The sequence below is a fragment of the Sorex araneus genome, chromosome 3, assembly GCF_027595985.1.
Source record: "Sorex araneus isolate mSorAra2 chromosome 3, mSorAra2.pri, whole genome shotgun sequence".
NCBI lineage: Eukaryota > Metazoa > Chordata > Mammalia > Eulipotyphla > Soricidae > Sorex > Sorex araneus.
This window is the reverse complement of record NC_073304.1, coordinates 104,254,780-104,281,135: the sequence shown is the minus strand read 5'-3', so window position 1 is coordinate 104,281,135 and position 26,356 is coordinate 104,254,780. Positions and strand designations below refer to the sequence as shown.

The 26,356-nt window shown below is 44.3% G+C and overlaps 1 protein-coding gene across 4 annotated transcripts in view; it reads right to left on the bottom strand.

The window, feature by feature from the left end:
* The window catches only part of LOC101544126 (peptidyl-prolyl cis-trans isomerase B-like), a 67,609-nt gene extending 41,858 nt beyond the window's left edge, over positions 1 to 25,751 (bottom strand). For 3 of the 4 annotated variants that reach the window (XM_055132613.1, XM_055132614.1, XM_055132612.1), the window contains exons 1-3: positions 25,657 to 25,751; positions 19,126 to 19,218; positions 18,186 to 18,357 (exon numbers count right to left, since the gene is read on the bottom strand). In XM_055132613.1, coding sequence (XP_054988588.1) covers positions 18,186 to 18,309 — 124 coding nt within the window. In that variant the 5' untranslated portion in view covers positions 18,310 to 18,357; positions 19,126 to 19,218; positions 25,657 to 25,751. The remainder of the gene's footprint in view (positions 1 to 18,185; positions 18,358 to 19,125; positions 19,219 to 25,656) is intronic. The other variant, XM_055132615.1, reaches the window with a different exon arrangement.
* Between the last annotated feature and the right edge of the window lie 605 nt (positions 25,752 to 26,356).

The following is a 26,356-nucleotide window of genomic DNA, read 5'->3' as shown; positions in this document are numbered from 1 at the left end:
GTTGGGTGTGACCCGATATACCTACGCTCCTTGTGGCAAGGAGAGCAGGACATACCAATGGTGACTTAAAATGTTTAGAGATTATTACCAGATAAAGCCAAACTCTTTGTGACAAGGGAGAAAGGACAAACAATTGATATCCTATAGGTTTAGGCCAGAGAGACTCTGTACCATTTCTTCCCATATAGCCACAAATCTGTCCTCTCTTACCCCCTTATCACCTGCCCTCTCTTCCTACAAGTTCTGCACAGACTGCATTCCTTCTGCTCAATATGATCATTGTTCATCCTGAATAAACTTTGTCAATGGAAGGCTACATTCTCTTTCTCTCTCTCCTCTCCCTTTGGTTTCCAAATAACTTGCTTCACTTCCAAGACGAAAAAAATAAAGCGTTCAATGTCAATTATATGTATTATTTGGGAAATGCATGCAAAACAACTGTGAGATATCAACTCACACCAGTGAGACTGGTAAATTTTTTTCTTCTTTTTGGAGTAACCCAGTGATGCACAGGGCTTACTCCTGGCTCTGCACTCAGGATTTAACCCTAGCAGAGGGGACCATATGGGATGCTAGAATGGAACCCGAGACGGCCGCGTGCAAGGCAAATGCCCTACCCGCTGTGCTAACCCTCCAGCACCAAATTATTTTTTTAAGTCCTGGTACAACTCTGATACTGGAGTAGATCATGTTAAAATGGAACCATCATTCACTGTTGGTGTGAAGGTCATCTGGTCGGTCTCTATGGAAAACAATATGGTGATTCCTCAAAAAGGTAATAACAGAACTCCCCCTCTGAACCAGTGATGCCAATCTTAGTATACACTCACAAAAAACACACAAAAAAATCTCAATCTCACATTGGAAGTATTACTTATGTACACCTCTGTTTAGTGCATAAGCCAGAGGCGAAGACCAATAGAACATAGGATCTCACTCTGCAATACAGAGATCAAACAACGGAATCATCTGTGCTGAAGAATTACAAGCCCTTGGCCTTAGACTGTACAATTTATTAAGAAAGAGTGGGACCTGGGGGAGCGAATGTAGACCAGATCGGAGTCACAAAAAAAGTTTGTGATCTCTCTTATCTCTAGGACCTAAAGACACACAGCAAGTACAAACAAAGGTCCAAAGGCAACAAATGGGAGAACTGATCCATAGCTGAGTTGGCGGTGGTTGTTTGAGAGGGAGAGGTGTTGGGGTCCGCGGGAGAGGGAGTTGAGTACACCTATGGTGGGTGTGGTGCTTCAACTGTGTGCATGAGAAGCCATTATTAGTAGTATTGTAAACCACAGTATCTCAATGACTAAAAGCTTTTTTTTAAAGGATAGTGTTGCACATCAAAAAGAACGACCAGTGCTGCCATGGATTCAAGAGAAAGAGAGTCTCACTCATTGTTGGTGGGTATGCAACTGGTCCAACTGTTTTGATAAACGATATAAACATTCCTAGAAAACCAGAAATAAAACAATAGAAATGAGGACCAGGAGGACTGGTCTGTCGGGGACTAACTTAACAGGGGTAAAAAACAGTACAGGTAACCCCTCCAAAGGAGCAGATGAAGAAAAGAGACCTGAAGCCGCTTCAGGAAATTCCCACAAATAGAATCTCTAAGACAAAGAATTCAGACATGAAATGTTGAGGATGTTCAACGAACCAAAGAAACGGAGGAATAGACATCCAGTAAATTAGAGGAGGACATGACAGAAACAGTGGAATGGACAGCCAACAAAATAAAGCAAGAAATGAGAGCAGAAAAAACAAAGCTACAAACAGAAGTATTATGAATAAAGGGTTCAATAGATGAAATTTAAAAATTGAGTGGGTGCCCTCAACAATATATTGACTACAGCCGAAGACAGAATCAGTGAGCTTGAAGGTGAGCTGCAGGAAGCTTCCAGGCAACAACAATCAATGGGGAAAGACCCCAGAAGAGCTCTAGGGTGAAACAGAGACCTAGAGGATGATTCCAATGAGGAACAACATTAGAATCATTTGAATACCAGAAGGGCAGGGAGGCAACCTCAATGAAAAAGCCACAATTAAAGAAATCATTGCTGAAAAGTTCTCAGAGCTGGAGAATGCACGCATCCAGATTCAAAGAGTCCAAAGGGTGCCAGCTAAAAGAAACCCTAATGAAAAGATTCCAAGACATATCATAATCAGAATGGATGCCATGGATAGAGATACAATACTGCAAGCAGCAAGGTCAAAGAAGGAAATCACATGCAAAGGAGCACCTCTTAGATTTACAGCAGACCTATCAGTGGAAACCTTCTAAGTTGGAAGACAATGGTGGGATATAGTGAAAAAAGTCAATGAACGACTCACCAAGAATACTTAATCCGGCTAAACTCTCAAACTTGAAGGAATGATACACGATTTCATGGATTAACAACAACTCAGAAACTTCAAAGACTAAAAACCAAACTTAAAAGAAGGACTAAAGGGGCTACTCTAAGACGAGAAAAACCCCTACAATCACAACAAACCCCTACAGAAAGATGGCACACGCCATGATAATAATGTGTCTCAATGTCAATGGTCTAAATGCACCAATGAAGAGACATCTCTTGTATTACTTGTCATCCTGTTGATCTTCCATTTGCTTGAGTGGGTGCCAGTAACGTGTCCATTTGTCCTTATTGCGTGCTAGTGTGGTACAATGGTATCTGCTTGCTCCACATGAACAGGAAGAGGCTCAAACCGTTCATGCAGGGTTTTAATGAAAAAGTCTGACCATCTCGTAGGTGGGCAGAATGTAGTCCAGTAGTATCTACTCTCCCCAGGAATAGGAAGAGCCTCAAACCTCAAAATTCACCCTCAAGCCTCAAAATTCAGGGTTTTGACAAAGAAGTCTGACTATCTCACAGGTGGGCGGCCACGTGGTCTTGACGTTCCATGGAATCCAGTCGGTAACAACTATAGTTCAGCAGCCATTTCTGAATCACATTACGTGTCCGGCCATCTGATTTTTGACACCTTGGCAAATGAGACAGTGTCCCTGCTTCTTGACTGTTGATGGAGGTTGGAATTCTGGTTCTTTCACATGAGTGAAACATGATACTCCAAGCATATCTCTTTTGATTCCTCCTTGGGATACACGAATAGTGTTTTCATAAGCCCAGGTCTCTGAGGCATGTTACTGTAGGAAGAACAGTGGAGTCAGGATGTGCCTGGAGCCAGAGGTTCTTTGTTCTTTTAACCACATCTTCGATGCTACTGAAGGCATTCCACGCAACTCTCCTTCTCCTACACAGTTCTGGTGCCAAGTCATTCCTCATGTTGAGTTCTCGACCCAGGTACACATAGTTGCTGCATTCAATTTCGTTCCATTGAGAGCAAAGGGAATGTCAGGGACTAGATCGTTTTTCATGAACATTTTTTTACTGAGATTCACCTGCAGTCTGACTTTTCCACACTCAAGGTCGAAGCTGGCCAGCATTTGTGCCGTGTGGCTAATGCTTGGTGTCATTAGAACGATGTCATCAGCGAAGTGGAGGTGGTGTAGCTGCCAACTGTCTATCTTCACTCCCATTCCTTCCCATTCCAGTTGTCGCATGATGTTCTCGAGGGTGGCACTGAAGAGCTTTGGTGAAATGGTATCATCCTGCCGAACCACTATCCTTACATCAATGATCACTTTCTTGTAGAATGGTGCGTTCCTGGTGGTGAATCCGTAATCCAGTTTGAGAAGGATCTTGATGTACTGAATTTGAATGCCCTGTTTGGCTAGGGATTCGATGACCACTACACTCTCAACAGAATCGAAGGTCTTCTTTAAATCAAAAAATGTTAGACAGAGCGGCATCTTGAACTCTCGCGAAACTTCAATGAGCTTATTCACCCTGTGGATATGGTCGATTATGCTTAAGCCTTTTTGAAACCCGGCTTGCTCGCATGCTTGTCCTTCATCTAGTGTTCTGCCTATTCTATTCAGGATAACTCGAGTGAACAACAGGCAGACTGGGTGAAAGTTGCTGATGTCGTGGATGTCTCCCTTCTTGTACAACGGAACGTTCCTGCTGGTTTTTCATTGGGATGGAACCTTGCATTCAGACAGGTAGTGTTTGAAGAGCTAAGCCAGGGTACTGATGAGTACTGGCAGGAGATTCTTCAGGTGTTTGGGTCTGACCTTGTCTGGACCAGGTGTTGTACGCCTTTACCGATGAAATGAGGTGTTGGATTTAAGAAGGGAGGACGTTGGGAATGACATATCCATCCTGTGGAAATTTGGTATGTGGGCAGGTGGATGTGGCTGTCAAAGAGATTTGAGTAGAAATCGTGAATTATCCTCTCCATTGCCCTTCTGGAAGATGTGATAGATCCATCAGGACGTTGGAGGGCAATCATGTTGGTGTAGTTGGTGAAGAACAGGCAAGTGTTGCGAATACTTTTTGCCCGCTTTTGCCACATCAGCCAACACTGCTGTACTTCTCTCTGAGACCTTCCTTTATCGTTTCTCTGCACAGCTTTTCGAGCGTGGATGTTCTTTTTTTTTTTTTTTTTTAATTGAGTCACCATGTGGAAAGGTACAAAGTTTTCAGGTTTAAATCTCAGTTATACAATGCTCGGATACCCATCCCTTCACCAGTGCTCATATTCCACCACCAAGAATCCCAGTGTAGCTCCACCCCGCCCCCCCACCTCTAACCCCCCCACGCTCCTAGCCCCCCCACCCTTAGCCCCCCTGCCCCCCGCCTGTGTAACTAATAAATTTCACTTTACTTTCACTTTGATTGCATACAATATTTCAACAAAACTCACTATTATTGTTTGGAGAGTCTCTCCCCTAAAGTCAGACCTGCTGAAAAGGAAGTATTAGATAATTTGTTTTCCATTGCTGAGGATGAAGAGGTATGAGGTCGAGTGACCACACTTAGCGGCCTCTCAGTTTTGGGTTTCTGTAATTTAGTATTTTAGTAACTAAGTCCAGAGAGATATCTGCCAGAAGTTGCATCATTGCAAGCTCGTACCTCTTTGCTACTTTATATTCCACATATGAGTGCAATCTTTCTATGTCTGTCTCTTTCTTTCTGACTCATTTCACTCAAAATGATACTTTCCATGTTGATCCATTTATATGCAAATTTCATGACTTCATGTTTTCTGACAGCTACATAGTATTCCATTGTGTAGATGTACCAGAGTTTCTTTAACTAGTCATCTGTTTTGGGGCACTCTGTTTTTTTCCAGATTCTGGCTATTGTAAACAGTGACGAGCGTGGATGTTCTACTTGGCCTGGCATCCAACTCCCAGAGACTGGGTCCCTGTAAAAAACTTTACGTCTCTGACTAATTTTATCTAAATCATTTTTAATTCTATTAGAATTTATTTCTTCTGAGCTATCCTGAATTTCTCAATGTTTTTCCGCAGATGTCACTTCATCAGAGCAATTCAAAAAATTCAAGGTGAACAGTGCCCTGAATATCTGCTGTCTGGGAGAATCTGTATATATTCCCCTCATTTGTCTAAGTAACATATCTTTAAGCAAGCGATTTGCTTGTTCAATAATGGCTTGTCCTATGCTACTATAAGGAATTCCCGTAATATGATTGATACCATAAGCAGAGAAAAAAATCACACAGAGGTATAAGCAAGCGCATTATCAGTTTTCATTGTCTTAGGAACGCCCATAACAGCAAATGCTTCTGACAAATGAGTAATCACAGCTCCTGCCTTTTCTGAAGATAACGCAGAAGCCCATCAAAAATGTAGACAGGTATCAATTGATCGATGAACATATTATTGTTTACCAAAAGCTAGGACAAGAGTTCCATCCCTTTGCCAAATTTCATTTGTCTTTATACCTCGAGGATTAGCTCCCAAAGGCATATGAGGTATATTGATTGCCTGATAAGTAGGAGGATATTGCTAATAATGTCTTTAGCTTGCCACCAAGTAAGGGCATATTTGGTTTTCAACGCACGAGCATTTTGATAACGTAAATCATGAGATTTTTTCTGCAGTTATTACGAAAGCAACCAACTTATCAGCTCATTCATTGCCTTGAACTAATGGACCAGGAAGACCCGTATGAGGTCACATATGAATAATGTATAATGGATGTTTACGGTCTCTCAAACTTGCTGCAAATTTTTAAATAAAGAAATAAGCTCATTGGGGCTGGAGCGATAGGACAGCAGGTAGGGCGTTTGGCTTGCATGCAAGCCGACCCGGGTTCGATTCCCAGCATCCCATATGGTCCCCTGAGCACCTCCAGGGGTGATTCCTGTGTGCAGAGCCAGGAGTAACCCCTATGTGTGGCTGGGTGTGACCCAAAAAGAAAAAAGAAAAAAAAAAAAAGAAAGAAGCTCAGAGTCACTGAAAGGCAAAGCAACAGTAAATATATGATTGACAGTCCAAGCTGCATAATGAGACTCCATCACAATGTTTACTGGTTCAGAATAATTTTGTAAAAGATAAATGACTGCAGACAATTCATTCTTCTGAACTGACTTTTATTGAGTCTGTAAAACCTTATCATTTTGCATATCAGTATAAGCAGCTTTTCCTTCTTTGCTAGCATCTGTGAAGAACGTTAACATCGGATTCAATAGGTTCCGCTTGGTAGGAGAATGTGGATTTGCAACACTATCAGATTTAAACTTTCTGAAGAATCAATTCTCTCCAGCTGAGCCATATTAACAATTTCCTCAATTATTTCTAATTCTTTTTCAGCAGCTGTTCTAAGGCTAAGTTGCCTTGGACAATTTAAAGAGGGATGACCTTCCAATGTTTGAAACAAACTTTGTAGGGCATAGGTTGAAATACTCAGAGAAGGCCATAGCCAATTTGTATTTACTAATAGTTTTTGAAAGTCATTCAAAGTTTTTAATTTATCTCTCCGAATTTGAAACTCTTGAGGTGTAATTTTACTCTCCCATATTATTTGTCCAAAAACTCCCAAGGAACCCGACGTTGAATTTTGTCTTATGCAATTTTTAAACCTCATGACTCTAGTTCATAAGTTATAGCTTCATAAACCTTCTGCAAATTTATTTAAGGTGGAGCAGTGATTAGAATATCATCCATATTGTGAATAATTTTAACTTCAGGGTACTGAGCCCTAATAATGGTTGATTAACAAAATACTGACACAACGTGGGACAATTGATCATCCCCTGAGGCAAAACAGTCCAGTGATATCTTTTAGCAGGAGTTTCACTTACTAAGGAATGCACAGTAAAAGCAAATTTTTCTCTATCCTCTTCTCTCAAAGGGATGGCATAGAAATAATCCTTTAGATCAATTATAGTAATATTCCACTGTTCTGGAAGAATGGCCAAATTAGGTAGGCCCATTTGCAAAGGGCCCATTGGCTCCATGCAGTCACTAACTTATCTTAGATCACTCAACAATCGCCATTCACCAGGCTTTTTCTTTTCCTTTTAGCTTTTTTTTTTTTTCTTTGGCCTTTTGGGTCACACGCGGCGATGCACAGGGGTTATTCCTGGCTCTGCACTCAGAAATTACCCCGGCGGTGCACAGGGGACCATATGGGATGCTGGGAATCGAACCCGGGTCGGCTGCGTGCAAGGCATACGCCCTACCCGCTGTGCTATCGCTCCAGCCCCCACCAGTCTTTTTCTTGATAACAAATACAGGTGAATTCCAGGGACTAGAGCTGAAAATAATATGTCCCAATTCAAACTGTTCTGTAACTAATTCATGTAAAGCCTAAGTTTTTCTTTTCTGAAGGACCACTGCTCAACACAAACAGGCTGAACCTTTCTCCAGACTATGGGGAGAGCTGTTCTTCGAGCAGCGGCCCAAATTTAAAAGGCGACTGCTGAGACACCCCTTTCTCTTTAGTATATTTCACACCAAGTTTTTGCAACAAATCTCATCCCTATAGGGTGATAAGCTATTGGAGCAATATATGGCCGGAGGACTGCTGTGTCTCCATCAGGATCACTACAATGAAGACGTTACACACTCTGTTGAACATCAGTGACCACTCCCATACCAGGAAAAGTAACGTCCACACAACGCTTTTGCCAAACCACAGGCCAATGATGAGAGGGGACGACAGTAACATCAGCACCTGAATCTAACATACCCTCCAGTTTTGTCCCATCCTCAACGGTCATAACTAAAGTAGGCTTATCATCAGTAATCTTTTTTGCCCCAAATATTTCTGCATTAGTGCTTCCAAAAATCACCTTTTCTTTTCATGCCTGTATTTTGTCCCAGTACGCACAAAAGCAGTTGAGCAATATGTTCCCCTTTCAATATTCTGATATCCGTTTGAACAGTGACTAGAATTGAAATTTCATTCCCAAAAATCACTGTCAATGAGTCCCACTTTTACGTTAACACCTCACAAAGTCATCCTGCTTCTCCCTAGGATCAATCCTGCTGTTCCTTTTGTAAGGGGGCCATAAACATTTGTTGGGATTTTATAAATTTCATTAGGAGTCAGAAACAATTCCTGTAAAACTGAAATATCAGCGGCTACACTTCCCTCCGTTGCTCTCACAAGGTCAATAAGACAGTTTTTTGTCAATGTTCTTGGGTTTAATAATTATTATCATCGTAGAAGATGGAAGACTCTTGAATTTAACTTGAGGTTTTACTGACAATTTCCCGTATTGTTGAAGGGGCCCTGGGTCGAGCCCCGACTCCCATTTCCCGATGGCTCATTGACTTTTCTAAATTTTTCTATTTTGTAAAGACATTCATTAGCCCAATGCTTCCCCTTCCCACATCATCTACAGATGCCTGCTTCTTTCCTTATCCCAGATTTAACACGAGTACAATCTCGTCTGAAATGTCCAAATGTTCCTCCGCTGTAACACTTTGCCTGGTTCACTCTTTAAAAAGCAGCGGCTATGATTTGGGCCTGATGGGTTGGTGTTCCCACTTCCCTACAGACATTAATAAAATCATCCAGAAGGTCACTCTCACCACTTCTGTTCAGTATAGTACGGGAAGTACTTGCAATAGCTGGTAGGCAAGAAAAAGATATAAAGGGCATCCAGATAGTAAAGGAATAATTCAAACTCTCACTATTCACAGGTGATATGATACTATATTTAGAGAAGCCTAAAGCCTCTACTAAGAAACTCTTAGAAACAATAGATTTGTACAGTAAAGTCGCAGGCTATAAAATCAATACCCAAAAATCCATGGCCTTCCTATATGCAAACAACGAGACAGAGGAAAGGGACATGAAAAAAAGCAATCCCATTCACAATTGTGCCCCAGAAAATCAAGTACCTCGGAACCAGATTAACGGAGGAAGTAAAGGACCTCTACAAAGAAAACTGTAAGACGCTACTCCATGAAATAAAAGAGGACATGAGAAAATGGAAACATATCCCCTGCTCATGGATAGGGAGAATCAACATTGTCAAAATGGCAATACTCCCCGAAGTATTACACAGATTCAACGCGATAACTATAAGAATACACATGAAATTCTTCTAAGAAATGGGTCAAGCAATCCTGAAATTCATATGGAACAACAAACGCCCACGGATAGCTAAAACAATACTTGGGAAAAAGATGAAGGGAGGCATCACCCTCCCCAACCTTAAACTTTACTACAAAGTGGTAACAATTAAAACAGCATGTTACTGGAACAAAGGCAGAGCCGCAGACCAATGGAACAGGGGGGAATATCCCCACACACATCCCCAAATGTATGATCACCTAATCTTTGAAAAGGGAGCAAGAAATGTGAAGTGGAACAAGGAAAGCCTCTTTAACAAATGGTGCTGGCATAACTGGACAACCACATGCAAAAGAATGGGCCTAGACCTCGACCTGACACCATGCACAAAAATCAGATCAAAATGGATTAAAGACCTCAACATCAGACCACAATCCACAAGGTACATCGAAGACAAGGTCGGCAAAACCCTCCACGATACTGAAGCTGGAGGTACCTTCAAAGATGACACGCAACTGATCAACCAAATGGAAACAGAGATCAACAAATGGGACTATATTAAACTAAGAAGCTTCTGCAACAGAAAAGATACAGTGACCAGAATACAAAGACAATCTACACAATGGGAAAGGATATTCCCCCAATACCCATCCGATAAGGCGTTGATATCAAGGGTATATAAGGCACTGGTTGAACTCTACAAGAAGAAATCATCCAACCCCATCGGAAAATGGGGCGAAGAAATGAAGAGAAACTTTCCCAAGGAAGAGATACAAATGGCCAAAAAGCACAGGAAAAAATGCTCTTCATCACTAATCATCAGGGAGATACAGATCAAAAGAACCATGAGAAAAAAAAAAAAAAAGAACCATGAGATACCAGCTCACACCACAGAGACTGGCACACATCCAAAAGAACAAAAGCAACCACTGTTGGAGAGGATGTGGGGAGAAAGGGACCCTTCTACACTGCTGGTGGGAATGCCGACTGGTTCAGCCCTTCTGCAAAACAATATGGACGCTTCTCAAAAAATTAGAAATTGAGCTCCCATTTGACCCAGCAATACCACTGCTGGGAATATATCCCGGAGAAGCAAAAAAGTAGAGTCGAAATGACATCTGCACTTATATGTTCATCGCAGCACTGTTTACAATAGCCAGAATCTGGAAAAAACCCAAGTGCCTGAGAACAGATGACTGGTTAAAGAAACTTTGGTACATCTATACAATAGAATACTATGCAGCTGTTAGAAAAGATGAAGTCATGAACTTTGCATTTAAGTGGATCAACATGGAAAGTTTCACCCTAAGTAAATGAGTCAGAAGGAGAGAGACAGACATAGAAAGATTGCACTCATCTGTGGAATATCAAATAACAGAGTCGGAGACTAACACCCAAGAATAGTAGAAATAAGTACTAGGAGGTTGGCTCCATGGCTCGGAAGCTGGCCTCAGAGCATGCTGGGGGAAAAGACAGCTCAGATACAAAAGGATACACCAAGTAAAATGTGGTTGGAAATCCCGCGTGGGAAGGGAGATGCATGCTGAAAGTAGACTAGAGACTGACCACGATGGCCACTCAATACCCGTACTGCAAACCAAAACACCCAAAAGGAGAGAGAAAACAAAAGGGAATACCCTGCCACAGAGGCGGGGCAGGGGGAATGGGATGGATGGGTGTGGGTGGGGTGGGTGGGATGGATACTGAGTTCATTGATAGTGGAGTTTGGACACTGGTGGAGGGCTGGGTTCTCGGACACTGTGTGAGGGAGACACAAGCACGAAAATGTGTAAATCTGTAACTGTACCCTCACGGTGATTCACTAATTAAAAATAAATATATTAAATTTAAAAAATAAATTAAAAAAAATCATCCAGCGAGTGTTTACCCATTAATTTAGCACTTTGAATTGCCGTTTGGCAATCTGCTGTAGCATTTTCCACCACTAAAGATAGCATAAGCATTTCACGAAGGCCTTCATCAGGCATAGCCTTTTCAAGAGATTCCTGGAGTCTGGCAATAAAATCTGTGTAAAGTTCATTTACCTCCTGAAAGATTTTTGTGAATGACATAGTACATTTTGCAGAGGTCTCAAGATGTTTGCCTCCAAACGGACTTGTTCTTCCACTAAAGCCCACTTGCCAGTGCCTAAAATCTGTTTCACAGTGATGTCAACATGTTTTGGTGTTTTAATTCTAGCAAATTTCTCAGCCTCTCCTTTCCACCAAGATTTAAATTGTACATATTGAGAACTTTCTAACACTGCCTTCACAAGAGTTTGCCAATCAAGCGGAATTAGAGTATTAGCTTCTGCAAAATTTTCCAGAAGGGCTAGCACATAGTTAGAAGTAACACCCTAGGTGGTCACAGCTTGCTTAAGCGAGGAAAGAAACTTAAAAGGAACAGGCTCATATTCCCCTGCCTGTCTTTTTCTTTGCACATCAGGATTGCAAACGACTGGAAAAGCTATAAACTGAGCAGGCTGTTGGCTCAGTTTTGCCTGATATAAAGGAGCTTCAGGAGTAAGTTTAGAATGGCAACACAGAGATTCCTCTTCCTTATTCTTATATAAGCGAGGAGAAAGAACTGCCAAAGGGTCAGGATCAGTGATACCCTCTAAAGCAGACATTATCCTTCTTTCAGAAGGGTGGTGCACCTCAAGGTACTTCATTGGTCTAATTTATCTAATATTTTATTAACTTTTCTCAATTCTTGGGAGTTTACAAGCTCTTTTAAAACCAAATTCTCTATGTCTGACTCGAAGCTGTCAGACTCAGACCGGCAAGTGAACCACCAATTTGATATGAATCACCAAATAATATAGATGCTGTTGACATAACACAAAATTTAGGCTGAATCAACGGTTCTTCCTACTCTTCTCCTCTAACACAGGAATGTCTCTGTAATTTGCTTTAAAATTTGACGAATCAGTCGAGAGAGCCATATGAGAAGACAAAAGAGAAGGCTCCTCAGACTCAAAGTCAAACTGTGAAAAATTCAGGGGAGCAGCAACACAAATGCACGCGCTCCATTCATTTGCTGAGATCAATTCTCTACTTTTTTGTTCAAGACGCGATTCTTTCCCTACTTTTGTCCAGAGTTCCAAATTAAGTTGTTCTCTACTTTTTTGGCTTAAACCAATGACAATATCTTTGTACCCTCTCAAGGAGGCATTGCATTATCTGTTCCTTCAGAGGCAGACCAGCTGCTTTTGTTAGAGTTCAGGGTGTCAATATAGGCATCCTGCTGCGAAGTTACAGAATTACCCATCGCCTCTTTTCGTTTTTATTCCTTTTTTTCTTTCTCTTTTTCTTCTCTTCCCTTTCTCTCTATTTATCTATATTTTTTCTTTCTCCCTTTCTTTTTCTTCCTTTCCCTTTTTCTAGCTTTCTTTTTTTCTTCTCCCTTTCTTTCTCCCTCTTTCTGAAAGAAGTCTTTTCTTTTTTCTTTTCTTTTCCTGTCTCTTCTTCTCCCTTTCTCTTTCTTTTTATCTTTATTTCTTTATCCCTTTCTTCTTCTTTCTTTCTTTCTTTCTCTTTTTCTTCTTCACCCTTTCTTTCTTTTCTTCTTTTCCTTCTCTCTATATTTTTCTCCCTTTCTTTCTCGTTTTCTTCATCTCCCTTTCTTTCTTCCTATCATTTTCTCTGCTTTTTTCTTTTTCTTCTTTCTTTCTTCCTTTCTTTCTTTCTCCTTTTCCCTCTTTCTATATTTCTTTCTCCCTCTCTCTTTTTCTTCATCTCCCTTTCTTTATTCCTATCATTATTTTCTCCACTTTTTTCTTTTTCCTTTCTTTCTTTCTTTTTCTTGCTTTCTTTCCTTTCTTCCTGTCTTTCTTTCTTGTTTCCTTTCTCTTTTCTCGTTTCCCTCTCTTTTTTTTCTTCTCCCTTTCTTTCTATTTATCTTTCTTTCTTCCTTTCTATTTTTTCTTCCCTCCCTCCCTCCCTCCCTCCCTCCCTCCCTCCCTCCCTCCCTCCCTCCCTCCCTCCCTCCCTCCCTCCCTCCCTTCCTTCCTTCCTTCCTTCCTTCCTGTCTTTCTGTCTTTCTTTCTGTCTTTCTCTTTTTCTTCTCCCTTTTTTTATTTCTTCTCACGTTGGGACCAGGTGTTGCGCTAAGGTTTGGTTAGGCGGTCTGAGGCACTGAGCTAGGCACGCGAAAGAAATAATTTATGGAGGATCCCAAAGTATCTCTGGTGTTGTGACCCAGAGCAGCCTGTTCAGCCCCTTTTATTAACTAGTTTATCATCCTAACCAATAATATTCAGCCACATACGCAGAATATGCAAATTAACTTAGCCAACAGAAACAGAATCAAACTCAGTTACCTAAACGGAAAAACATAGTTACAGTAACAGAAAAACAATTTTTACATCCAAGCCTAGCTAGGCCTGAGATATGTGAGCTGTTGTACACCAGCAAAAACTGTCTATACTAAGCTTTCTTGAACACGTTAAATTGACACTCCATATCAATCTGTACAGAAAAATAAATTACATGGCATAATTTGCCTATTACAAGACTTTGAGGAAGCTTTAAATACCGTTACTGACTCAGAGCACGCAGCTGGGACTGTGAAACGTGACTACAGCTGCCCTGCCTCATGCAGAGTGAGTTAACAGGACTATTCAAAACATTACAGGATCTTCTACGTCCTAGAATTCATCCTCTGTCTATTACCCAGATACGGGCACATTCTAACTTGCCGGGGCCTATGGCCCATATGGGAATGATGTGGCTGATAAATCAATAGCCACAGGTATCAAGGTTAAAAATTCTCATAAGATACATCATCAGAATGCTAAAGCCTTAAAACAAGGGAAATGGTGCAACAATGCCCTACATGCCAGGCCATCAGTACCCCTCATATGCCACTCGGGACTAACCCATGTGGATTAAAGCTCAATCAACTATGGCAGATGGGGGTAATTACCGTATCAGCATTTGGAAAACAGAAGTACGTCCATCAATCCACAGGTACTTTTCCCCAGTATCAATGGGCAACAGCACTAGCCTCTGAGCATGCAGACTCAGTAATAACACACCTCCTAGAAGCCTTCGCCACATGGGTGTCCCTCAAACAATTAAAACTGATAATGCATCGCTCATACCTCCTCAAAAGCATCATCGGTTTTTAAGGTATATAATACCATTCATATCACTGGCATTCCATACAACAGCATGGGGCAAGCAATATTGAAAGAGCTAATAAGACATTAACGGACATGCTTTTCAAACAAAAAGGGGAATATATACTGGTAACCCCTGACAACAATAACTAGGGCCTTATTTACTTTGAATTTTTAAAAATTTAATTGACAATCAAACTGCGGCTGAGATGCACTGAGATAAGGACCAAAAACAGCATACGGAGGAACATTCCCAAGTGAAGGAAAGCCCCTCCGATAATTGACAAATGGCACAATAAAAGGATCCCGTAACTAATGCATGGGTCCTCGTAAATATCAAGCGATGGGGAAGAGGATTTGCTTTTTTTTCCACAGATAAAGACAAGTTTTGGTGCCCCTCAAAAAGGCTCAAATTAATAAATGTCACTCCAACAGAGCACTTAGAGAAGGGAATGAAAAGACTACGCCTTGATGAACAGGGCAGAACACCTCGAACTCGTGAAGCAAAGTTCCCCACTCGGGGACAACTGAAGGCACTGACATCTCCAGCAGACGGACTGCTGGAATCGACCCAGGCCCGAGAACACCAGCGGCACTCTTCCTGGCTGTGTCACCACTGGTCACAGTACAGGTAAGTCCATCGACAATTAACATGACATACTGGGCCTACATTCCTAACCTGCCTTTATCAAGGGGAACATCACGGCAGGACGCTCCTGTGCCTACACACACTAATGAACCGTCCTGGCTGCCTGGCCCGCATGATGACACAGGCCAATCAAACCCGAAGAAGGCACAACCTTCCTGAATATATTTCGGGCTGGAAGGGATGCCTATCTGCATGGGTAACGGGAGTCACTGTTTGAAAATACACATAGAAAACCGGTTGGCTGAATATCAAGATTCTACTGAATCTCATAAAAAGCCATCATTACTGCTCCCAGCAAATGGATTTTCAGATATGGGAAGTGAAGCAATGACTCCCTACCGTCTTTGCTTCTATGTGAACTCCCTAAATTTACTGAACTAAGACTGGATATATTGGAAATACTGCAGAAGAAAAAAAGCCAGAGTGTATATTGATTCCCCTTATGGGAAAATTATTGATTGGAGTCCTGCGGACTCAGACTGGGAAAAGGGAACAAACAAGGCCCTGAGCTGGGGACTAATAGAAAGCCCCGGCACTTACCGAATCATAATTCACTTGAATAATGGTATAGTGTGGCGTGGAGGTGGCTTTGCGCCTCCTACACCCTTCCTTCCTGGGCATCAGGAACAAAATCATCTATGGAAATAGGGAATGCTCTTGGATTCATGACCGCCTGTAACTATCTTGGTGCAAAACATTCTTGATATTTTGATAGAAAGCTTACCCGCTATAAACAGGCTTGCGTTCCATTGCCATATGTTATGCGTAAAGGAAAAATGAACGGGGACAGAGTAAAAGGGGTAATGCGCTGCACTGACTGTTCCATGTTCACTCCATCACCAACTCTGTGAGTCTTAAAGCAGAGGAAAGCATCTATTTCCTTAGAGCTCGTGCGGGTGTTTGGATGGCCCTGCGGCTGAACCGTTTATGGGAAGACAGTCTGGCTACCAACATTCTTCGTTGGCTGATTGCTCACCTGTCACAGGAAAAGATTAGTGGGCCTCCTGATTGCCCCTGTTGTGGGACTCATTGCCATCGCTGCTACCACGGCAACGACGGGAATCACAAAGCGGCAAGTGTCAGACTGCTGAATTCATCAAGAAATGCCTCGAGAACCCTGAAAGACCGTGGACTGCTCAAAGGCAAACTGATGCAGAATTACAAGAAGAACTGGCAATGGGACACAAACTGTTACCCTGCTTGATGACCAGCTTTCAGCTTAAAAAGGCAGTTGGCTATAAAATGTGACTGGAAAACCACATGCTTTAGCCAAAGCATGTGACATGTAACAAATCTGAATTTCCATGGGTAAAGGTTACAATGAATTTGTTAAGCCATCACAATGTGACCGACAAAATTATACAGCTGCAAAAAAAAAAAACCATTCATTCTACATTTCAGAATCACTTGCAAACCTTGGGGTCTGATAGCATATGGGCCGGACTGTCTGATGGAATTTCTCAATTAAACCCTGTAAATCATATGCGAGGTCTTATGGGAAGCTCTACTGGCATGTTTATTCTCAAGATCCCGTTGTTGCTTTTATTTTGTGTAGCCCGTAGAAAGTTCCGAGAACAAAGTGGAATAGCCCAACAACAGGCTGCTAACATCGCCATGATGGCTAAACTTGCTGCAGAACAGAAAGGGGAGATGTCGGAGCCTGACCGGAGTCATTAAGAAGTTCCAAAGACGCGGCCCTGCAAGCAAGGCCGGGTCATAGCTGCAACCAGCTAGGAACTCTGTTTGAACTGGGCCGGGGTCAGCATGTCACAATGCAGCCACTCTCTGTTATAGACGGCCTGTGCTGTGCTACGCTTAGATGAGGTTAAACAAATCCTAATAGGTTACTGTGTAAGCCTGTCTAAATCTAGATAGATTGAGAAAGAGGATGTGGAATGTATGGGAGTGGGATGTAACGATTACGAGGTGGTCTGGCTTGCTTCATCAGGAGCTTTGTGCATCATTAGGTTACAAGATAACATGTACTCCGATGTGTTGGATCCTCTGTACTTTGATTGACTCTGAGGAATGCTAGATATTCTGATCATTAACCCATAAAAGGAGGTTGCAGTTATGGATCAATGCCGAATGGTCTGAGAGCTCGGCCCTCCGTGCTTAAACATTCCACACACCTTACTTATCTCTGCGCCCCCAACTGATTGATCAATCCAACTAACCCTGGACCATGGTAGGAAGCTTGGCATTAAGTGGGGGTAGGGAGTACTGTTATGAGAGAAGGAACTACTATGAGAATAACTGGAAATGATAACTCTGGAGAAGACATGAGGAAGGGAGGGAGGGGTGGGGTGAGTGGGACAGTTTGCTACAGAGGTTAGGTTGGGGAGGGGCAGAAAGAAACTGTGGATTGGTGGTGGGAAACGTACACTTGTGAAGGGAGGGTGGCGGAACATTGTATGACTGCAACCCAATTACGAAGAACTTGAGAACTAATGTGTATCTCATGGTGATTCAATATTTTAAAAAGGGCAGTGGTGGAGCTTCATGGGCATTTTAGTGATGGAGTAATGTAATAAATTTATAGTAAAACCTCAACACCATAAACTAAACAACACTGTAACTTTATGACCCCAAGTAATTTTGCTTCTGTTTGTTTGGGGCCACACCCAGCTGTTCTCAGGACTTACTCCTGGCTCTGCACTCAGGAATTACTCCTCGAGGTGCTCAGACCCATATGGAACGCTGGGGAGAGACCCAGAGAGTGCAACCCTACTGGATGGACTATCTCTCCAGCACACAGGGGAATTATTGTCATGTAACAAGAAGAAACAAATACTGAAAACAAGGGAAAGGTAGAGGGTCACATAAATCTTTGATTAGAGGGTGAATGGTCATATGACTTTTGTTTTGTTTTTCTAAAATAGCATTTCTTTACTCACTTGTAAGAGGGCCTTAAAATAAACTTGTACAAACCCTTCAAGGTTAAATCCCTAAGTAGTAGTATATTCATTTACTAAGAAAAGCTGAGCAGGCAGTGACTGGGAGCTTCACTCACCCACTGACTCCAGGTGATTGTAGGTTTCCAGCATCACATCCCTGTACAGGCTCCTCTGCTCCCAGTCCAGGTGCTGCCACTCTTCCCAGGTGAAGTCCACGGCCACTTCCTCAAACAGAACCATGGCCTGTAGCGGTGTATTTCTCTCAGTCAGCGGCAGACTATTCTAACCCTGGGGCCGGAACAATAGCAGAGTGTGCCGGTCATGTGCCTTGCATGTGGCCAACCCGGGTTTAGTCCCACATCCCAGATAATCTCCCAACCCAACAGGAGTGATCCCTTGCTAGGTCACAGTTCCAAGCATTTTAGGTTCCACATTGGGTTTTCCCTTCTCCTCCCTAAGAGAGCTTAGGTTGACCGAACCACACCCACCACAGTGCTCCTGAGGCACACCCTACCTCATCAGGCCACTCCCAATCCTCTGTGTTTATCTTTACTCTCTCCTTTGTGCTCTGCTCCCCCTATCTGTTAGTCACAAGTGTCTCCATCAGAAGGATAACTTGTAAAGTCAAACCTTCTGAAGGCTCTGGATTTTGTACATGCCAGTGAAATACAGCTCTTCTCTTTCCTTTATGTCCTCTGCATACTTTGATTCTAGAGCAATGGCCTTTTGGTATCGACACAGGAAGACAGTTACGCTTTTGGGATAACATGGGAGTTAATTGACTCTGAATAATATTTACTCCTGGGCATTCATCCAGTTCACTTGATTTAAGGCTTAGTTGCCCTTAGATTGACCGCAGTGCCATACACCCAAAAGGCGGGTCCCAGAAGGGTCTTGGATGGACCCATGGCAAGCTGTAAGCTACCCTAGTTCAACACGGGACACCTCAGTGCCATAAGAAATATCATAAGTTAAGAGCATATTCACGGGACAAACTCTGACAAGACCCAAAAGCAGTAACTGAATAAGACCCTGCTGAAGTGAGGAAAAACTCACCTGGCCTGAGGACTGCAGTCTGGAAATATCGGGAGATGTCCGCAGGAAAAGACACCCTTTCCTATGAGTTCGAGAGATGATTCGAAGCTTAATCTAGGGTACAAATAAAAGTCCCTGACTCTTACTGTGTTTATCAGAAATGACTAGAAATATTAGTAAGAAGCACATTGAATAGGATTGTTTATGGGGATTACCAAAAAAGAAAGGAAAAAAATCACTATGGCCTTGGAATTCTGCACTTGGGCTGATCTCCCAGAAGGAATCTGGAGTGCTGGAGCCCCAGGATGAAATTCAGTCCTGAGACGGGTCTCGCAGAAGCACTCCCCCTGAAGAAGCAGCTTTACATCCGTTCACTGTTAATGTTCATGTTCAACCACACCTGTGTGTAGTGCTGCCCCAACCCTCACGGTTTCTCTATAATGCCGACTTAAAGAAAGGGCCACTGATTACTAGCCGCCATGCGCCCCCAACCCCTTCCTTCATCCATCGGCTGGGGGCATGGTCATCAGCCCCGAAAGCACCAGTGGACCCAGGTCATCGAGGGACGGTGACAACAAAAATCCCTGAGTGCAACGTCAGGAGCAAGCCCTGGGCACTGCCAGGTATGGCCCCAAAGCAAAAACAAAAAGAAACATACAAACCTCTTTATTATGACTTCATAAAAATAGCGCCACAGTATCCCATATTAATAACACACATATTGCCATGAATAAAAGTGTTAATAAAATTCTCCATAAAGAAGCTTATTGTTGGGAAACCTAAGTATAAATATAGAACTGAATGAATCTCCCAGAATACCAATTCTCGAAACAGGGTTACTCTTATCTGGAGCAAAAATGCAAAACCAGTCATTTGTCCTGACACATTACATGTCACCGGAGACCCAAAGATGAGGACCCAAACCCCATTAGTTCTTTCACGTGAACCATATATTTTAATGAATTCAAAGCAATAACGGGACGTCACTCGGTGCCTTGGACTCCTGCATTCAGACCATGCAGTCCAGCCCACTCAGCGATCTTGCCATCCCAGGAGGCAATTTTCAAAGAAGCCTTAACTGAGGTACCTCTCCTATAATTGGCTATGACCTCGTAAAAGGACAAAGACATGTCATCTTCCTCCCTCTTGCGACACACGAACTCAGAAGGAAAGATTCAGCTGTAAATCAGGAACACATCTGAACTGGAAGGCAACTTGATACTGACTTTCCAGTCTGTAGAATTTTAAGAATGAAAAATTTGTTTAACCCACAGAGTTCAGTCGAAGGTATAGAAGTACTATCTAACACGCAGGAATGGACACAACCAGGTAGCGAAGGCCATGGATGGAGATGGCTCACGGGCCCGAGTGCAAGCCTTGTAGGAATGAACCCTGGGTCTATCACTTGTACTGAGTGGTCGTTAGCAATGTGAGACCAGTGCCTAGTAGCATACCCTGAGTAGCCCCTGAGAGCACTGTCTGTGACCCCAATACTAAAATAGAGTTCAATTATGGGACGCTACTAAACAGAGTAATACTTGGGCTGGAGAAATAGTGCAGCAGGGGCAGCACTTGTCTTTCACATGCCCGACAAAGGTTCGATCCCCGCCATCCCATATGGTCCCCGAGCACTGCCAGGAAGGATTCCAAAGTGCAAAGCCAGGAGTAAGCCCTCAGCACCGCTGGGTAGAACTCCAAAGCTGAAAAATGTGGCACGTGGAAAAACATTCAGCTTTTCCAACCGTTTAGAAATGAAGACCGAATCCACAGGACATACTACTCCCAGGTAATGGGAAAAGGGTGAGAAAAGCCCGCTTGTCTCTGGGACTTATTCTAGTCCACCTTGTCCAATTCTTTGGTTGCTGCGACATACAGCACAGCAGTCCCAGATCTCCATACAGGGGAGGAAAAAAATTAAGGAAAAAAATAAAAATAAGAAATAATGATTATACAAGGTTGTGAACCACTACACTTCGATAAAAAGTGAAACAGAACCAGAGTGACACGACACACATCAGGTAGGGCGCTTGCCTTGCATGCAAGAGACCTGGGTTCAATTCCCAGCCTTGCAGGATGGATCCCTGAGCACAGAGTCAGAGTAAGCCCCGAGCACTGCCGGGAGTGGCCCCAAACAAGTAATAAAGAAATTACAAAGGTTTTTTTTTTTTTTTAAACTTAAAAAATCCTCCAGAATGGAGTTTTCAGAAGAAACAGATTCATGGGCCACGGAGTGCTTACGATTCACATAGGAGCCCTGGGTCTGATCGCCAGCAACCCTGGGGCACCGCCCTGGGCATAAAGAAAACAAGGGAAAACAGAAAAATAAATAAATTACACTGTCACTACAAGTGACATTGAGATACTGTATGAAAATAATGGATCTCTGATTGGAATCCAAGCACTGGGGGTGGGACAGAATACAAAACCAAACAAAACAAATCCTGGGAAAAGGCTAAGACGCTATTTTTTTTTTTTTTCTTTTTGGGTCATACCTGGCGATGCACAGGGGTTACTCCTGGCTCTGCACTCAGGAATTACCCCTGGCCGTGCTCAGGGGACCATATGGGATGCTGGGATTTGAACCCGGGTCGGCCGCGTGCAAGGCAAACGCCCTACCCGCTGTGCTAAGTCTCCAGCCCCTAAGACGCTATTTTTTTTTTTTGCTTTTTGGGGCACACCTGGCGATGCACAGGGGTTACTCCTGGTTCTACACTCAGGAATTACTCCTGGCGGTGCTCAGGGGACCATATGGGATGCTGGGATTCGAACCCGGGTCGGCCGCGTGCAAGGCAAACGCCCTACCCGCTGTGCTATCGCTCCAGCCCCAGCCTAAGACGCTATTTTTAAAACATCATCAAAGCAGTTGTTTAAATAGTTGTGATAGCTGGGGAGGTGGGGGGAAGGGGGGAGGTATATCGAGATTCTTGGTGGTGGAATATGTGCACTGGGGAAGGGATGGGTGTTTGAGCATTGTATAACTAAGACTTTAACCTAAAGCTTTGTAACTTTCCACATGGTGAATCAATAAAAGAATTAAAAAAAAAAAAAGATTGGAATACAGAAAGGGGAATAAAAGCATTCAAAGAACACACACAAAAAATAAAGAGTAAAAAAAAAAAAATAAAATAAATAGTTGTGATAGATAGTTCAGAGCAACAGTCTGGACAAGGTTCTAGAACACTCAATAAAATGGAGAAACCAACCAGTACTAACAGACTGTCTGGCAGTAAGGCTACACAGGTGCTAACTAACGGCTGTGAGAAAATGTGACCAATCTGAGGCCCCCTTCAAGATCTTCCCTTTTAGGGTGTCTGTTCAGTGCGGCCTGATGGGTTAAATCAAGCAAGGACACAGGGGAATATGAGTTTGCAGATCCCCTGCGCAGATGAACCCGGTGCATCGCTTAGAACAACCTTGCAAGCCAGTTAACTGCTCAGTGTGCAGACCCAACTGGATATAAAACTTGACTATTTTCTGATTTCGTGTTTCTCTCTGACTTGCATTCAGTAAACCCACCGGTATGCCCACATACAGTTGTTATGGCAACCCCTAGAAACACCAGAGATGGTTAAAATCTTAGCGTCCAGATATCCCCACCCATTGGGGGGGTAGAAGGGGAAGGGGATGAGGAAATAAAAAGCGTAGAGGAGAGAGAGAGAAACAGCGGCAGCGGCAGCCAGCGGGTTCCCTTCGGACTCTCATTCCCATTCTTGCAGGAGTGCCTCTGCTACGTTTTCTTTTCCTAAAATAAATGCTTCCCTGCGATCCTAACAAGAAGAAAGAAAAAGGACTTGAGAAAACAGTGTGCATGACTTACACTTAGAGTTCCAGAAAGAAAGGGAAAGTACAGAACAGAATGTGAACGTTTTCTTTCTTTCCTTTGATTGGGCCACAGATGGCTGTGCCCAAGGCTTACTACTCCAGGCTCTGTGCTCATAGACAACCCCTGAATCAGTGCTGTAGTTTAGTGGGTAGGTTTTTGCCTTGCAATGAAAAAAGATAATTTTTTATTCTGTATACTTTGAGACTGAAGTTCTTCCATTGGGAGTAAATAGAGGCTGCTAAAATCTCTGAGCTAGGATGAATGGAGACGTTACTGCTGTGCCCGCTCGAGCAAATCAATGAGCAACAGGATGACAGTGACCAGTGACAAAACAAGAAACAATGACTATTTCTGAGCATGGTGCCAACAGTAAGCCCTGAGTACGACTGAATGTTGTCAAAAAAGAAAAAAAACACAACAACCTGAGAGATAGGGCAGGGATTGGTGCTGCTCCCTTGCACACGGCCAACTCAGATTTAGTCCCCGACAATGCCTATGATCCCCTGAGCATCATCTGGAGTGATCTCTGAGAGAACAATCAGGAGCAATCCTTGAGCAGAGCTGGGTATGCCCAAACACAAAAGGAAGGAAAGAAGGAAGGGAGAGAGGAAGGGAGGGAGGGAGGGAGGAAGAGGGGAAGAGAGGGAGGGAGAGAGGGAGAGAAAGAGTAAGACTAGCAGGAAGGGTGGAAGGAAGGAAATACATAAAATCAGTGAGTAAAACCATGGCTTTGGTGAAAGGTGTGAGCAGTGAGAATGTTACTCCAGATACCTCAGTAACTACAAGATGCAAAGAAGGAGATCTTTACGGCAGCAGGGAAAGGAGGGAACACCGGCACCAGTACATAAGAGTGAAGAATAGTTTCTCATCAGAACAACAGAAAAACGTCATTAAACCAAAGAAAGGAGAGCTCTGATGTCACTGCACACACACTCAAGGGAAACCCACGGTTGCACGCGCAGTGAAAAGCAGATACTCATATTCAGAAGGCAAACAGGCCACGTTCAAAGATATTCCTCAGGGCTCAGAGCGATACACAGCAGGTCGGTCCCCTGACCCCCAGGGGTGAGCCCTGAGTGCTGAGCCAGGGGAAAGCGCTAAGAACCACCAGGTGTGGCCCCCAAACAAACAAGAGCCAATTATTCAGTACTTAAATGTGATTTCACCTGACGGAAAGACAAGAGAGGGTCCACCACATGCTTGCTACCTGAAAGCCCACCTGAAAGAAGGATGAAACCGATGATTCCAGCTGCACTACAGCCCACTGTCACTGTCACTGTCATCCCTTTGCTCATCCATTTGTTCGAGCGGGCACCAGTAACGTCTCGCATTGTGAGACTTATTGTTACTGTTTTGGCATATCGAATACGCCACGGGTAGCTTGCCAGGCTCTGCCGTGCGGGCGCGATAGCTTGCCGGTAGCTTGCCGGCTTCTCCAAGAGGGGCGGAGGAATCGAACCCGGGTCAGCCGCGTGAAAGGCAAACGCCCTACCCGCTGTGCTATCGCTCCAGCCCACAAATGGCAAAAAACTCGGAAAGAAAATGTCAGGGGTCGCTGCTGATAATGGTTGAGGATGAGAGAAAAGAACAGAGAAGTCATGTCAGTGAAGTGCCTGGATAAGTGACTACAAAGCAGACACACCGGTAAGTCACTGCAGGGCCAGGAGCTCTGACACACACCGGGACACAGGGCACCCGAGAGAGTCACACTGCGGAACGGTACGGAAGGCAGCGCGTGTGGGGAGGGAATTAAACTGGGATTCATTCTAAATCAGCATACCAAATGGCAGGAGTCCTGTAGGAAGTATCATACATTGACAGTTTTTATACTTTCTACATGTACATCCAAGAGGGGGAACTGAGTACATACTTTAGTGAATTCTAAACTGATTGGTTTTTGTTTTTGTTTTGGGGCCATACCCAGCAATGCTCAGGGCTTACTCCTGGCTCTACGCTCACGGTTTACTCCTGGTGGTGTTCAGAAGACCATACGTAATGCCAAGTATCAAACCTGAGTCAGCTAAGCTCAAGACTATTGCTCCGGCCCCATAAACTGAATTATTTTGGGGGAGCATAAAATATTAAAAAAAATAATAATAAAAAAAATAAAAAATAAAAATAAACTGGGATTCAGGCAGTCCTGCTCAGCTGGGCGGACCCTGAGATAGGGCTGGGGCTCAGGGTCCCCGGAAGCACCCAAGCCCGTCCCCCCCGCCCCCGAGAGAGCAGATGCCCAGGGCGGGGCGGACGGGGCAGCGGGCGGAGCTCCGGCCGCGCGGCCCCCGGAATCCAAGCCCCAGGGTCCGCCCCGTCCCGGGACCCTGCAGGAAGGACCCCGAGCAGGGCGGGGAGCCCTCTCCCTCCTCCCTCCCCCTCCCAGCCCCCGCAGACCTTCTGTTGTGACCCCCGCCCGTCTACCCAGCATCCTGCACGCCGAGACGGGACCCCGACCCGGGTGCGGGTCCCGCGGCGGGCCGGGAGGGGGGACCGTGTCCCGCCCGCCAACCGCGGGCACTCGGGGTCCAGCCTGCCCCGGCCCTTCCCCGTGCGGCCCCGCCGGCCCGCGCCGCTGCGGAGACCCAGCGGCCAGGCAGGAGGGGCCGCGCGCTCCCAAGGGGGGCTCCCTCCCGCCTCTGCCCACCTCCCCCTGCTCGCCCACTCCTCAGCTCCTGCATCTGTCCGCACCCGGCGTCCCCCAGCCTCGCAGCGGCACCCGGGCCATCACGCACCTCTCGGCCTCTGCAGAAGAGTCCCCGGCTCGGGAGATCCGCCTCGGGTCCCGGGAGTCTCGGTCCACGTGGACCAGAGCGGAAGGACCAGCCCAGGGGCGGTTCCCTCCAGCGGAAGTGGGCGGAGCGCGTCGCAAAGCCCCCTGGGAACTGTCGTTTGGGGGGACTACACTTCCCACAGGCCTCTGCGCCCGTCCGGAGGCCCCTTTGTAGTTGAGGGCGGCTGTACTTTGCTAACCTGAGAGCGGGGACAAAAACAGAGTGGGGATAAAGAAGGGCGTGCATTTATTGGGCGACGGTCACTGCAACTCTTATTTTACTCACTGAAAACTACGTGGATGAGCTGAGAAACTTAAATGTGAGAAGAAAATTTATGATATCAAAAGTCAGGCTGGAGTAATAATACAGCGGGGAGGGCGCTTGCCTTGCTCCCAGTTGACCCGGTTTAATTATGGAGCCCCAAAGGGTCCCCCGAGCACGCCCAGGAGTGAGCCCTGAGCACTGCTGGGTGTGACTCAACACTCCTCCCATCAAATTAATCATAAAATACTGTGTTGGATGTTCCCCTGGTCTTTTCTGCACGAAGTGAAATGATCGGGTAGCTTTGAATTTTTATTGTGTTTATTTCGTGTCTGGACGTTAATGTGACTTGACCTGTCTGAGATTATTCCTCCTGCTCATGGTTTATAATTCTCTTTCA